Below are 15,642 nucleotides of genomic sequence, written 5' to 3'. Positions count from 1 at the left end.
GGACAAGAAGCTCAGAAAAGAAAATAGAGCATTAGCGAGTAGGGCAAATAGTAAGAAGTCAAAATTAAAGGCGCTGTATACGAATGCACGAAGCATTCGTAATAAGATAGACAAATTAATGGCAAAAATAGAAATAAATGGATATGATCTAGTAGCCATTACTGAGCCGTGGTTACAGGGAGATCAAGGGTGGGAGCTAAATATTCTGGGGTATTCGTCATATAGGAAAGTGAGGCAATGTGGAAAACAAGGTGGGAGGGTAGCCCCGTTAATAAATGATGGGATAAAAACAGTAAAGAGGAAAGATTTTAAATCAGAAAATCAGGACGTAGCTATGAAATAACAAGGGGTAGAAAACACTAGTGTGAGTAGTTTATAAACCCCCGAATAACAGTCACAGTATTGCACAGAGTATTAAGCAGGAAATTATTGGAGCATGTAGAAAAGGAAATGCACTAATAGTGGGTGATTTTAATTTTCATATAGATTGGGAAAACCAAATTGGCAAAAGTAAGTTACAGGAGGAGCTTATAGAATGCATTAGAGATAGTTTTCTCTATCAGTATGATGAGGAACCAACCAGGGAACAGGCGATCCTAGATCTTGTTTTGTGTAATGAAATAGGGCTAATGAGCAATCTGGAAGTCAAGGCTCCTCTGGGGCAGAGTGACCATAACATGATGGAATTTAACATTAAGTTAGAGAGTGATGTAGTTAAGTCTGAAGCAAAGGTCTTAAATTTAAATAGAGTCAACTTTGCAGGTATCAGAGAAGATTTAGCTAAAATACACTGGGGAATTAGATTAAAGGATATGACAGTAGACCAGTAATGGCAAACCTTTAGAGATATAGTACATAATTTCCAGCGATCACATATTCCCTTGTGGAATAAAAATACCATGGGAAAAATGGTTCAACCATGGCTAACTAGAGCAGTTAGGGAAGGTATAAAATTAAAAGAAGGGTCCTATAGTACAAAGCAGTAAACCCGAGGATTGGGAGGGCTTCAGAGACCAACAAAGAAAAACTAGAAAATGATTAGGAGGGAGAAAATGGATTATGAGGGCAAACTAGCTAGGAACATAAAGACAGACTGTAAGAGTTTTTACAAATACATAAAGAGGAAGAGACTAGCAAAAGTGAATGTGAGTACATTACAGGCAGAGACAGGAGGAATTATAATGGGGGATAAAGATATGGCAGAGTCATGAAACAAATACTTTGCTTTACATTAGAAGACATGGAAAACTTATCAAAAATAGAGGGGAACTAAGAAGCTAATGTTAGTGAGCAACTTAGGGAAATTAGAATCAGTAAAGAATTAGTACGAGGGAAACTGTTGGGATTGAAAAATTACAAATCCACTGGACCTGATGGCCTACATCGTAGGCTTTTAAAGGAGGTGGCTGCTAAGATAGTGGATGGCTTTTTTTGATCTTCCAAAATTCTCTGGATTCTGGAACAGTTTCCATTGATTGGAAGATCGCAAACATAACACCACTATTTAAGAAGGGTGGGAGAGAGAAGATGGGGATCTATAGACCAGTCAGTCTAACATCGGTGGTAGGGAAAATTCTAGAATCCTTAATTAGGGACGTCGTGGGGTACTTAGAGGACCATAACACGATTAAGCAGAGCCAACATGGCTTTACAAAAGGGAAGTCATGTTTGGCAAATCTTTCAGAGTTCCTTGAGGATGTAACTAGCAGGTTAGATAGGGGGGAACCAGTAGATGTGGTATATTTAGATTTTCAGAAGGCATTCGACAAGGTGCCACATATAAGGTGCTATACAAGATTAGGGCCCATGGAACTAAAGGCAATATATTAGCATGGATCAAAGAGTGGCTAACGGGAAGAAAGCAGAGAGTAGGGATAAATGGGTCCTCAGATTGGCGGGATGTGACTAGTCGAGTGCCACAAGGATCAGTGCTTGGGCCTTAACTATTTACAATCTATATCAATGATCTGGACGAGGACATAGAACTTAAAATATCTAAATTCACGGATGATACTAAGCTAGGTGGGAGAGTAAGCTCTGAGGATGACACAAAAAGATTGCAAAGAGATATAGATAGGCTAGGTGAGTAGACAGGAAGGTGGCAGATGGAATATAATGTGGGGAATTGTGAAGTTATTTACCTAGGTAGTAAAAGCAGAAAAGCAGATTATTTTCTAGAAGGGGAGAGATTAGATAGTGTTAGTGTTCAGAGGGATTTGTGTATCCTTGTACACCAGTCACAAAAAGTTAGTATGCAGGTACAGCAAGCAACTAGGAAGGCTAATGGCATGTTGGCGTTTATTGCAAAAGGGTTAGGATACAAGAGTACAGAAGTTTTGCTGCAACTGTATAGGGCCTTGGTGAGACCGCACCTAGAATATTGTGTGCAGTTTTGGTCTCCTTATTTAAGAAAGGACATACTCGCCTTAGAGGGGGTGCAGTGTAGATTCACTAGATTAGTTCCTGGGATGAGGGGGTTGACCTATGAAGATAGGTTGAGTAAACTAGGCCTATGTTCTCTAGAATATAGAAGAATTAGGGGTGATCATATAGAAACATATAAGGTTCTTATGGGGCTTGACAGAGTAGACAGTGTGAGACTGTTTCCCCTGGTTGGAGAATCTAGAACTAGGGGTCACAGTCTTAAGATTTAGAGACAGCCTTTTTGAACAGAGTTGAGGAAACACTCCTTCACTCAGAGGGTAGTGAATTTATGGAATTCTCTACCCCAGAAGGCTGTAGATGCTCAGTTCTTGAACATATTCAAGACTGAGATTGATAGATTTCTAAAGGACAGGGGGATTAAGGGTCATGGGGATAAGTCGGGCAGATGGAGTTAGGTTAGAAGATCAGCCATGATTTTATTGAATGGCGGGGCAGGCTCGAGGGGGTGAATGGCCTACTCCTGCTCCTAATTCCTATGTGTCCTATATAAACTTTACACTGAATCCTGTGAGGTACCTTGAGACATCCTCCTGAAATGAAAGGTACTATTACAAATACAAGGATCATTATTATTATAATCTCCATTATATTTCACATCTAATTAATTTCACTATTTTCACCCTCCAAAGTTTTTGTGTGAAGTTAATGTAGTCCTCAGTGGCTGTGCAAAAATAGAGTTGCCTATGAAGAGTAAGAGCCATTGCACAAGAAATAGCAATCACCCAAAAAATATCAGCTATACAGTAGTAACATGGTGATACAGTATTTAATTCCAATAGATCTTTCATTGTGTGCTAATAGGTTTTCATCATAGCATACCGGATTTAATTGGATTTGTTGTATTTTATAGGCTTCTGATTTTGCAGATGGAAATGGACATTATCACTGTGTACAGGCAACTATGAGAAGCTGAAAAGGAACAATGTTTGAACTTCAAGTTGTTTTCTGGAATGTTAAAAAATGCTAACAAAGTGAATTGCTAAATCATACAATAAAGTGAAAGCAAAAAGCCTTAAAATCTCACTGAACATACAATAATTTTTTTGGTCAGCCAGGTGACACATGCAGAAACCCATCACCATGCTTATCGGTATTCCATGCATCCCACCTTCACATAGAAATTACAGAAATAGATTGTTGGACTGGAATGCTCACTCTCTCCCTGGAAGGATACATTCTGCTTAACTAATTCAAGAAAGTATTAGATGCAGGTTGGCAAGAGTGAAGGTTTGGGGACCCCAGAGTGTCCGTTAGGGTCCTGCTGGAGTCTAACCAGCTAAAACCGCATAGTCCGCATAATACTGCGGACCCGTCTGTCTCAGGAACCTCCTATTGATATTGCTGTCCAGCAAGCTTGTCCGCTGCTTGTCCAGGTAGGACCACTCTACCCATTAGCACTTTGGCTTGCAGGATTAACAGGAGCCGAGTGCGATGATTCAGTGCCCCAGTGACTGGTCTGCCCTTCCATTTCCCTCCAATAAGCCAGGCTGGCTGTGCTATCATCAGCAGTGCTCTGGAATACCGCAGACCCGTCTGACTCAGGAACCAGACTAATGAGACCACCACAGAGGGCTGGCGTGATGCCGACATTCCATTACCAAATGTGTCACTTTGGAGACAGTTCAGCTCCAAGGAGACCCCACTTACTTCCCCCCTCCACCACCCCTCCCAAAGTGGATAGTCACTAGTTAGTTATTTGACATCCCATCCAACAAGCACAGATTTGATCCCTCATTAGGTGGATACCAAGTACCAGGAACTCCCTGCAAACTTCCTGGTGGGCAACACAGCTCAGCATGAAATGCGTGAGAGCATTGCCACCATCTTCCTGTCTGTAGTTTGGGCACGTCCCTTCCCATTGAGCAATGTTTCCAGCAGTTGGAGGTACAGAGGTTAAGCAGCAGCTGTTGGCTGCTTTGCCGGCCAATCAAGGTGGATTCCAGGTGCTGGTCATACTAACGTATGTTCATGAACTCGGACTCCAGATAATGCCTTCCAGCAGCTGTTGCCCCAAGCCTCATGGACAATGCTGTTCTCATCAGCTATATAGCAGGGGTCTGCTTCTGGCATAGTGGGAGGACCCTTACAGGACAGCCACCTTGATGTTCTTGAGGTCCAAGTGAAATGTTGTGTAACAGGTTTATTCAGCACCAGTTTAAATCAGGTCCTCATGTAAGTGGCCTTGGCAAATAGATGTGACCGCTGTGAAGCTGCCTCTGTCTCCAGGGTGATTAGCAACAGGTCAGTCTAGGTTGGAAACCCTCCCACCCTGTAGCCACTTCCCATGTTTGCCACAGATCCACCACACTTTTTGATCCTGGAGTTTGCAGATGGATTGGAGGAAACCTCGTCACTGCATCCCCAGAAGCTCAGATCCATAAAGGAGGATTGTTTGCACATAGGTCTTGTATGCCGCAAGCTTGACCTACATTGGGACCTTGCTGTCCTTGAAGAGGGATGAGAATGACCAGAGTGCTCTTCACTGCTTCTCAGCGCAATCCTTCAGGACAGTGTCCAGGCAAAAGTTGGTGTCCACCACGACCCCAAGGTACCAATAAGAGTCAACAATTGAGACTGATGCTCTTAAGGCTAAGGGGAAACCCACTTACATTGGTTTATTGACTTCCACAAGGCTTTCAACTTAGTGCCACATGAGGCCCACATGATGAAACATACAATATTCAATTGAAAATCAATCATGGCTTGAAATTACATAAATGTGTTTCATATGTCATGTAACAATATGCCTCATTTCAAAAAGGCAATGTATAAGGAATCCATTTTTTCATCAATGTTCAATCGCATATACAATTTCCACTTCAAAGTATTACAATTGCAGTTCGCAATTCATGTTGAAACTTGTGTTGCTGTCTTGCAGCCTTACAGGTTATTTTGGTTCATTTCCTCAAACTAATTAGCTAGTTTTACGTCATGATATATTTTTTGTACACTCTGAAGAGATAGATACAAATGCAACATCAAAAGAGTGGCAGTAATTTGCTCTGGATAATTGGGAAAATGGTCAAAATTCATCTGTTTTTCATAAAGGATTGTTTTCCAGGACTAAGTATATTGCCCTTTGTGACAACCACACCGATTTCAGCTTGCCTAATGGGAGCAGAAGTGGAAACATAGGTTTGACTTTATTTTAAAAGTCTTGAGTAAGGGCAGAGATTAGAAGATTTTTATTCCATGAATTATTGGTTGTATGAAACAAATAGTTGGTGCCTCAGAGAGTCACTCCTTCAAGACTAAATTGGATAATTATCTACTTCAGAAGAGTATTGGTGGATATTGAAATTGGTGCGGACAGAAGTATTTCAAGGGCTAGATTTTACAAAAAAGCATTGGGCGAGTTGAAAGGAACAATTCCACTGACACAGAGAGTGGTTCTTCATCTGCTAGCTATTATTAAAGGTTTCTTAATTTGCACAAAAAATGTTCTAGAATAGCTGCAAATCTTATTTAATCTTACCCACTTCTCTCTCACCACCACGATAACCCGTATAAAGTCCACTACCTGCTCCCTCGAACCCATCCTTAACCCTCTGCTTACCTCCCAGCTCCATCTCCTTGCCTATCTACTATCTGATCTCATCAACACCTCCCTGTCAACTGGCACCATTCCCACCCCCCTAAAAACAGCTGTCATCATTCCATCCTAAAAAAAATCTTCCCTGTCTCATTAACAACTGCCCCATTTCCAACCAAGCTCCTTGAAAAAGTTGTTGCTTTACTCCTTCCTCTCCTGCCACTCCCTCTACGAATCCCTGCCCACAGAATGGAAACAGCCCTGGTCAACGTGACAAATGACATCCTGTCCATTTGTGACTAGGGCTCCCTCTGTCTCCTCGACCTCTCTGCTGCCTTTCACACTGAGGACCACTCTATCCTCCTCCACCACCTCTCCTCTCACCTTAACCTTTAAGATTCTGTCCTTGAATGATTCAGATCCTATCTCTCACACCAACTCCACTTTGTCTCCACAAATGGCTTCTCCTTTAGCCACTGTAAAGTCTCGTGCAGTGTTCCTCAGGGCTCTGTCCTTGGTTCTCTCCTCTTCAACCTGTACATGCTCCCTCGGTGACATCATCCGCAGATATGGAGTCAACTTCCACATGTACACGGATGACACCCAACTCTATCTCTCTGCCTCCACCCTCGACCCCAAGACCACTGATGTCCTGACAAACTGTCAGTCAAACATCAAGTCCTGCATGAGATCCAACTTTCTACAGTTGAATGTCAGCAAGACTGAAGCCCTCCTGATTGACTCAGGCCAGCGCCTCCGCACCTCAGACACTGGCATCATCAGCATTCAAGGATGCACACTCCACCTCACCAAACCAGTCAGGAACCTGGGCATCTTGTTCGACTCCCAACTGTCTTTTCTCCCCCACATCAGTGCCATGACCCACTCCACCTTCCCCCACCTCCACTACATTGCCTGACTCCGCCACTGGCTCACCCCTCAGGCCACCGAAACCCTCATATATGTCTTCATTACAACCAAGCTTGACTATCCCAATGCCCTGCTTGTCGGCCTTCCCAACTCTTCCCTCCACAAGCTGCAGATCACCCAGAACTCTGCAGCTTGTGTCATCTCCTGCACCAGGCTTCGTGACTCCATCACACCCACGCTCGCCCGGCTCCACTTACTCCTGATTCCTCAGGGGATCAGGATCAAAATTTTCATCCTCACCCTCAAAGCTCTACATGTCCTTGCCCCTTCCTTCCTCTCCGACTTGCTAACCCCTTATTAACCGTCCACTCTCTCCACTCAGCAGGTTCTGATCTGCTCCATGTCCTCCGCCTGGCCCGCCCCACCATCAGCGGTAGGGCCTTCTGCCTCTCGGCCCCCACCCTCTTCTTTTCCACATTCCTTTTGCCTCGCTCCCTCCCTTGCTTTCTTGAAGGTATGCCTCAAGACCCTCCTCTTCAACCGTGTCTTCGCCACCCTCTTACCCTCCTTGCCCTCCACCCTCCCTGATCCCAACCCCTGCTCGGGTCCTAATCCCTGACAGTTCAGTAGGATGTCTTCCCAATGTGAAAGGCTTTACAAATGTAATTTTGGATTGTATTTTGTATTGCATTATTCAGAGAAGCTGTAAAAATAGCTTTGTAGGATTTAGAATTATAACTTAATTCAAGAACATTCCAAACTATTGCATGATTTCTAATTCTAAGATGATGGGTGAACCAGGCGATATTTCACTAACAAAGTGAAAGTGAGAATTATTGCATCAAATCTGTTTTGCAATGTATTTTATTTCCATTTATCTTTTAAGAATGGTAGTGCGACAACCCCTTCTTCTGACACCCACATATTGGCTTCATACTATTTGTTTTTGTGGAGTCCTGTAGCTCTGCGGTTAGAGCGCTCACCTTGCAAGCGAGAGACCTGGGTTTGATTCCTGGCAGGGCAAAACCATGGCCAAAACCTTACTCCACATGCTTGATAATAATCCCTCAAAAAAAACAATTAATAAATTGGTCACTTCATTGCAGGACTGTTTGTGGGACACTGCTGTGCACAATTGGCTGCCGTTTTTTGCTCACAAATATAGAGTCAAGTCACTTTACAGTATATTCTGTGAAGCGCTTTGAGATGTACAAAAGATGTGAAAAGCGCTATATCAAATGCAAGAATTATTTATTTATTTATTTTTTAAAAAAAAAAAAAAATTTACCAGCCTGTGGGAAGCCAGTTGACTCTGTTTTTTAATTCTGGAAGCAGAATTTGAATTTTAGAGATACTCCTTGAATGAGTCAAATGTAATGTGCGATGGAGTTCCAAAAGGTGGGCCAGAAAGGTCTGACCGCCGATGGTGGGGCAAGCCAGGTAGTGGACGTGGAGCAGGCAATAGCCTGCTAAGCGAAGGGAGTGGACAGGTTGATATGGGGTCAGTAAGTTGGAGAGGTAGGGAGGGGCAAAGCCATGGAGAGCCGTGAAGGCAAGGACGAGGATTTTGAACTCTATCCTTGGGGAATGAGGAGCCAATGGAACCAGGCGAGGGAGGGTGTTATGGGGTCATGGAGCCTGGTACAGGAGAGGACATAAGCTGAAGAGTTGTGGATGATTTGCAGCTTGTAGAAGGAGGAGTTGGGACGGCTGAAAAGCAGGGAGTTGGTGTAGTCAAGCCCAGATGTGATAAATGCATGGATAAGGGTTTCAGTGGCCTGAAGGGTGAAGCAATGGCAAAACTGAGTGATGTTGTGGAGGTAGGCAGAGGGGGTCGTGGCATGGGTGTGGGGAAGAAAGGATAATTGAAAGTCAAACAAGACGCCAATGTTCCGGACTGGCTTAGTGAGGTGTAGTGTGCAACTATGGATGGTGATGCTGTCAGTGCCTGATGTGTGGAGGAGCTGACGGGAGCCAATCAGAAGGGCCTCAGTCTTGTTTACATTCAATGGTGAAAAGTTAGCTGTCATCCAGGACTTGATGTCTGTCAGATATTCTGTCAGGACAGCACCGGTCCTAGAGTCAAGGGTGGAGGCAAAGAGGTGTCATCCGTTGACCCCATGTCTGCGGATGATGTCACCAAGAAGGAGCATATAGATATTGAAGAGGAAAGGACCAAGAACAGAGCCCTGAGGAACACTTCACAAGACCGTGTGGGGGCTTTAAAGGAGAAGCCGTTTGTGGAGATGAAGTGGAAGTGGTGTGAGAGGTACAATCTGAACCATTGAAGGTTGAAGTGAGAGGAGAGGCAGTGGAGGAGGATAGAGTGATCAACGGTGTCAAAGGCAGCAGAGAGGTCAAGGAGGACAAAGAGGTAGAGGGAGCCCTCGTCGCAAATGGACAAAATGTAATTTGTCACTTTGACAAAAGCTGTTTCTGTGCTGTGCACAGCATGAAAACCTGATTGGAGGGGTTCGTGAAAGGATTGGCGGGAGAGGTAGGAGCAAAGCTGGGAAGCAACAACTCGAAATGTAAACATGTTATTTCTGTTGTCTTTTACCTTTAAAACCTGAATTTAAATTTAGCACAGGCTGATCAGGTTAATGTTTCCTTTCTTTAGGGGAATGTAAGATCAGCGAATTTAGTTTGGAAAGTGTGAGTCAGTTTCACGTTTGACTTGAGGGCCACGACATCTTAGTTTGAGGCCCAATGGTAGCTTTACAATTTGGATGTGACAAAAATTGTTCAATTGTCAAACCACAAAATAATTTGCCTATTTCATAATTATGAATACAATTGGTAATCTCGAGTCAAGGGTGGAGACAGAGAGGTATAGTTGGGTATCATCCGCATACATGTGGAAGTTGACCTCATTACCAATTTACCACATAATTATGAAACAGATATATTTCCATTGCTGAACTTCAATACAATCTCATCAGCCTAGATTGTATGCTCAAATTCTGATGTGAAGCTTGAGAGCACAACTTTCTGTCCCTGAAATAAGATTGCAACCAAAATGACATCTGGTTTTATTTCAGAAGCATGAAAATCCACCCTGTTTTATTTCTAGAACCACTCTCTTAAAATTTAAGATTGTGAAAAAGTTCAGACTTCATTTAGAAGCCTGTTTGTGGGCTGTTGCTGTGCTCAAAATTGCCTGCAGGGTTCAGCCATAATAAAAATCAGTCACTGCACTTTACAGTACAGTACATTACAGTACAGTTTGAAGCACTTTGGGACATACTTCTGACGTGAAAGGCACTATACTAAATGTAAGTATTATTATTATCCTTTCCCTTATTCCTTAATCATAGATGTCTTTAGATATCAGTTGTCTGGAGAGGGTACAACAACTGCAGACCAATTGATTTATGAGGTCAGCAACCTGACTTGTGAAGAGATACCAGCATTACTGACACAATAGAATATGGGGTGATCTTATTGAAGATTCTTAATGCTATTGGATAAAATGAAGTCAAATAACCTATTTGATATGGTTAAGAATTTCACACAATCTAGTGCTTGAGTGGGTGTGTGGTGTGCACGTGAGTGTGTGTGTGCAGGGGGAGGAGGAGACAAAGCGAGAAAGAGGTTAAACCAGAATAATTTTACAGAGGGTGGAACAAGTAAGTATGTGTGGAATGTACTGTAAAGTGAATTGATTGTATATTTTGTGGGTGAAACGTGGCAGCCAATTGCGCACAGCAGTGACCCACAAACAGTTGTGGATTGAGTGACCAAAATTTCTCTTTTAAGGGATTATTACCCTCGGAAAAGCGATCTGCCAGTTGACTAATAATCGGGTTCCTACTTACTGCTGGGTAAGCAGAGGCATGTGGAGTAAGGAAACTTGACCAACGTCTTGCTCTGCCTGGGAATCAAGTCAAGGTCTTCTCGCTTGGGAGGCGAGAGGCTTTAACCACGAAGGTACAGGACTCCATCATGTTGTCCCACCCTAAAGTTCTTAATCTTCCAAAACACATGGCTGAGTGTGATTACAATGCAAGCATTATGGATAGGATTTCTGGTAGGTTATGAGGATTATATCAGGCGGCAGGTAACTACTACAGTATCAAGACAGACTGGGTAGGTTAGGCATTTATTTCAGTAGAGAAGAAATGTTTAAGTGGGGACTTAATCGAAGTGTTTAAAATTATAAACTGGTTTGATAAGGTTAACATAAATGAGGTGTTTCCACTGCTGGGGCATCTCTAACCAAGGGACACAAATATAAGATCACAACTAGGGGATGTACGAGAGAATTTATGAGGAATTACTTCATGCAGAGGATAGTGAAATTGTGGAATTTGCCTGAAGCAATGATTGAATCAGATAGTATACAATCACTCAAGAGGAACAGTGAGGGAGAATGGAATAGAAGGGTGTGGGAGGGAGGGAGAAATGGTTGGTGGCTCATGTGAAATGCATTTATTGATTGGGCCAAGTAGCCTGTGTCCAAGCTGTACATTCTTTGTAAATCATTGTAATTCCATACTATAGAGCAGAGCAGGTTCAAATGTTTATTGACATTTTAAATGAAGGATTACTAAATATAGGTTGCACAATGTTTTCTAATGCCAAACATATGAGAGTGGTATGAACATGTCTGTGCAGATTTCACAATGAAATGTGAGCTTGTATTTAAGTCATGAGAAAAGTGCAACTGCACTTTTCCCATGGGATCTAATTTAAATGCCAGGACACGCAGTGTGCTACGCCCCACTACACACCTGTACACAAAGTGTGCTAGTCGACAGGCCTCTCGCACTGTTTGCTCGATGTTGTTGCTGAGGGTGGAGCAGCTCCGGTCGCACATGTGTGGGACAGGGAATGTTGGGATTGCAGAAGCGTCGCAAGCAGAAAACCGGCTCTGCCCAGCTCACGCAGCCTAAACTGAGTTCCTGGAACCAATTCTTGGTAATTGCTGTACTATTCAAATTGATATTTTTAGCATTTTAAACACAACCACATGTTCAGGAAACATATGCCTATAGTTTTAATCCAGGTTGTTTCCTAAAATGCATCTCTCAATTGCACCAATCAAGCCTCCGCAATTCTCTGCAATATTTATCAAACATCTCTGTGATTTTGCGCAAAAGTTGTCCAATGTCCTGCAATTTGGGGCAAATATTTCTGCCCTTTTCTATTGGCCCAGGTCATACGTCATGTACTTCATGGTTAACACAGAACCGCTTTGAGATATTTTGCCATTAAAAGGCACTATATAAAATTGGTCATCTTCACACATATCTTGAAATCCATGGCTCACAGTTAAAAAGTTGTAAAGCATTAGTTATCTTGCAGATTTGAAAATCACATAGTGGGCAGGAGTAAAAGAAGAGTGGTGTGCAATTGCTTCCCCTCCCCCCAATGTATTTTGAATTCTATTGTGGAGTTCTGAGCTCCTACACTTTACAAAGATGGGAGCAGACAGTGTAAAATGTAAGTTAATCCGGAGTGTATTCTGTAGTTGATACATGTGGATGCTGAAGTTTTAAGTACTCCCAGACACCACTCGCATGAAGGGTCATATATAAATGCAAGTAGTTATTGTAGACAACAGATAACTCAGATTCCATAGAATGGTGGAACAAGCTCAAGGAGCTAAATGGCCTACTCCTGTTCCTATGTTGTTCACTTTGGCTGATCCTGAGTCCAGTTCCTGAGCCAGCCGAGTCCTCAGTAGATGACAGCACAACCAGCCTGGCTCATCTGCAGGACTTGGCAGGGCAGACCAGTCAATGGAGGCAGGGCCACTTCCCATTCAGTTCCTGTTAGCCCTGCAAGCCAAAGCCCTAATGGGTAGGATGGACCTAGCTGGACAAGTAGTGGAAATTTTGCCAGCTAGGTGCTTTTAATGGTAAGCCATGTGGTTTTAGCTGGTTAGACTCCATTAGTAACACTCTGGGGTCCCCATGCCTTGTCTCTTGCCAATGTGCTCCTAATACTTTCTTGAATTAGGTTTCTGTATGTGTCAAACACCTGGCTCACCAAAAAAACAATAACATGAAAATAAAACTTTGATGAGATACATTTGTCTGTCTGAGTGTATGTGAATGGATATATAAGTGACAAGTTCAAATGTTTTACACAACTGAAGATTGAGCATGATGATATTTGAGAATGAAGGAAAAATTACAAAAGCAGATCAAAGAAAAGAATAGATAGCACTTATTGTGACTCTAAGTGTGCACTGTGAAGTATTGAACCAGTAGAGATTGTCCTTCCCACTGCATATGGTTTCAGCAATTAGACTGTCAGCAGTCCTTGCAGTTGTTTAAAAATTGGGCGGAAACATTTTGGGCAAAACAGGGACCAATCAAGTCTCTATAAATCTTAGGGGAGTGTACAGCTTTAGAAATAAGTGCCTTGTAGTTTTCAGATTCTTTTCCAGATATCGAATGAACTCACACAGCCACATTGCAAACACAGATCTGGTTGGTCTATTGACTCATACACTAGGTACAGGTATTACTGTGTGATACGAAGACTCATTTTCAAATTGATCTTCAAACTTCCTAATATTGTGCTTCATATAATTTATTTGTTCTCACCGAAGCAAGAACTACAACACTTTGAACTGAATTTATCAGAATACTGGATGAAACTTTTTTTTGTTTCCAAAGAGCACACATTGGAAAGTTAAGCATTGAGTGTACAAGAAAGGTTATAATTTGGTAAATGGAAAAGAATATGCAAGATTATGGTGAAGCAACTGATTTTCTGGGAGAGTGGGGACCCTTCCAGAAAACTGTTTTCCTTTTGTTAAGTGTGACCATCATCCCAAATGGTTATGTGGGTCTGTCCATGGTGTTTCTGGCAGACATCCCTCAGCATCACTGCCGTCTGCCTAACTCTCTGAACGGAACCACTGGAGAAGCCAATCTGAGTTCACTGCTGCCTGTAGAGGAGGTGGATGGTGAGATGATCTACAGTCAATGTAGAAGATACAAAACTCCTGTAACAGACGGTTTAAATGACACAACACGTGAGACTGAGCCCTGTGTGGATGGCTGGGAGTACAGCACTGACAGGTACATCTCTACTATTGTCTCTCAGGTAAGAATTGTGAATGTTATTATCAACTTGGAGATTCAGGAAAAATATTTACTCAGTGCAAGTCAGAGGTCAGTAAATATCTGTCAGTAAATATTGGCGGATTAGGCAATCGGGGTCTGCTTGGAGCTGAGCTGGGTCTACTTGAGAATAAAGTATCAAAATCAATACATTCCCCTGTCTTGGCAGTCTTCAGTACTCCAAGCACAGTTTATGACAAACCAGCCTGGCTGGTTTATCAGCAAGAATTGGAGAGACAGACAAACCATAAGGGGCATAAATTCTTAGCCACTTAGCTCTTGTTAACCCTGTAAGACAAAGTCATCATAGTTGCATGTGCAGGAATGGGAAATTTACAGTGTTTGTAATCTTACTTCAGGAACAGTGTTGACCATGGTGATGGGATTACGCATGTATCAGTCAACAACAACAAATTATATTTCTATAGCACCTTTCGCATCGGGAGGACATACCAAGGCGCTGGACAGTCAAGGATTTGATAGAATCATAGAATGCTACAGCACAGAAGGGGGCCATTTGGTCCATCATGGCTGTGCCAGCTTTTTGAAAGAGCTATCCAATCAGTCCAAACCTCCAAACCCTAGCAATTATTTATTTTCAAGTACATATCCAATTCCCTTTTGAAAGTTTATTATTGAATCTACTTCCACCACCCTTTCAGGCAATGCATTCAGATCATAACAACTCGCTGCGTAAAAATAAAATCTACTCATCACCTTTCTGGTTCTTTTGTCAATTATCTTAAATCTGTCTCCTCTAGTTACCGATCCATCTGCCAGTGGAAATTGTTTCCTCTTATGTACTCTATCAAAACTCCTGATAATTCTGAATACCTCTATCAAATCTCCCCGTAACCTTCTATGCTCTAAGGAGAACAATCCCAACTTCTTTTGTCTCTCCACATAACTGAAGTCCCTCATCCCTGGTACCTTTCTGTAAATCTCCTCTGGACCCTCTCCAAGGCCTTGATATCCTTCCGAAAGGTTGGTGCCCAGAATTGGATACAGTACTCCATTTTTGAGGCCTCGCCAGTGATTTATAAATGTGTAGCATTACTTCCTTGCTTTTGTATTCTGTGCTTCTATTTATAATGCCAAGGATCCAATATGTTTTTTTTAACAGCTGTATCCACTTGTCCTGCCACCTTCAAAGATTTGTATAAATTAACCCCCAGGTCTCTCTGTTCCTGCACCCCTTTAAATTCTACCATTTAGTTGTATAATTGTACCATTGGACTTGAGTTGGGGGTTGGGATCAGGAGGGGTGGAGGGCAGGGCGGCTAGGGGTAGGAGAGTGATCAAATGCACGGCTGAAGAAGCGGGTCTTGAGAAGGCCTTGAAGGAGGTAAAGGAGGGAACAAGGTGAAGGAATGGAAAGATGGAATTCCAAAGACTCGAGGCAGATTGGCTGAAGGTCTGACTGCCGATGGTGGGGTGGGCCAGATGGAGGACATGGAGCATTCTGGAGGCTGCTGAGTGGAGGGAGTGGACAGGTTGATATGGGGTTAGCAGTTCACAGAGGTAGGAAGTGACAAGGCAGTGGAGTGCCTTTGAAGGCGAGGATGGGGATTTTGAATTCTATCCTCTGAGGATTTGTAGGCGAGTGAGGGGATCAGTGACAAGAAGTAGAGGAAGTGGTCTTGGTTAGGATCCGAATTTGGGGGGCTAGGATATCTGACGATCGAATGCCTAGATTATGTACAAGTCTTAGAGAAA

The 15,642-nt window shown here is 42.7% G+C and overlaps 2 protein-coding genes across 4 annotated transcripts in view; both read left to right on the top strand.

The window, feature by feature from the left end:
* The window catches only part of LOC103187397 (solute carrier family 22 member 5), a 63,919-nt gene extending 60,451 nt beyond the window's left edge, over window positions 1-3,468 (top strand). For all 3 annotated transcript variants that reach the window (XM_007906870.2, XM_042342537.1, XM_042342531.1), the window contains exon 12: window positions 3,296-3,468. The gene's annotated coding sequence lies outside the window, so the exon portion shown is untranslated. The remainder of the gene's footprint in view (window positions 1-3,295) is intronic.
* Window positions 3,469-13,198: 9,730 nt separating this feature from the next.
* Window positions 13,199-15,642, top strand: part of LOC103187396 (solute carrier family 22 member 4) — a 45,297-nt gene continuing 42,853 nt past the window's right edge. Inside the window, exon 1 of the mRNA XM_007906867.2 lies at window positions 13,199-13,909. Within this exon, the coding sequence (XP_007905058.1) occupies window positions 13,532-13,909 (378 nt within the window). The 5' untranslated portion in view covers window positions 13,199-13,531. The remainder of the gene's footprint in view (window positions 13,910-15,642) is intronic.

This window comes from Callorhinchus milii, unplaced genomic scaffold (assembly GCF_018977255.1).
Source record: "Callorhinchus milii isolate IMCB2004 unplaced genomic scaffold, IMCB_Cmil_1.0 Scaffold1, whole genome shotgun sequence".
Classification (NCBI taxonomy): Eukaryota; Metazoa; Chordata; class Chondrichthyes; order Chimaeriformes; family Callorhinchidae; genus Callorhinchus; species Callorhinchus milii.
This window is presented reverse-complemented; position numbering and strand designations above follow the sequence as displayed.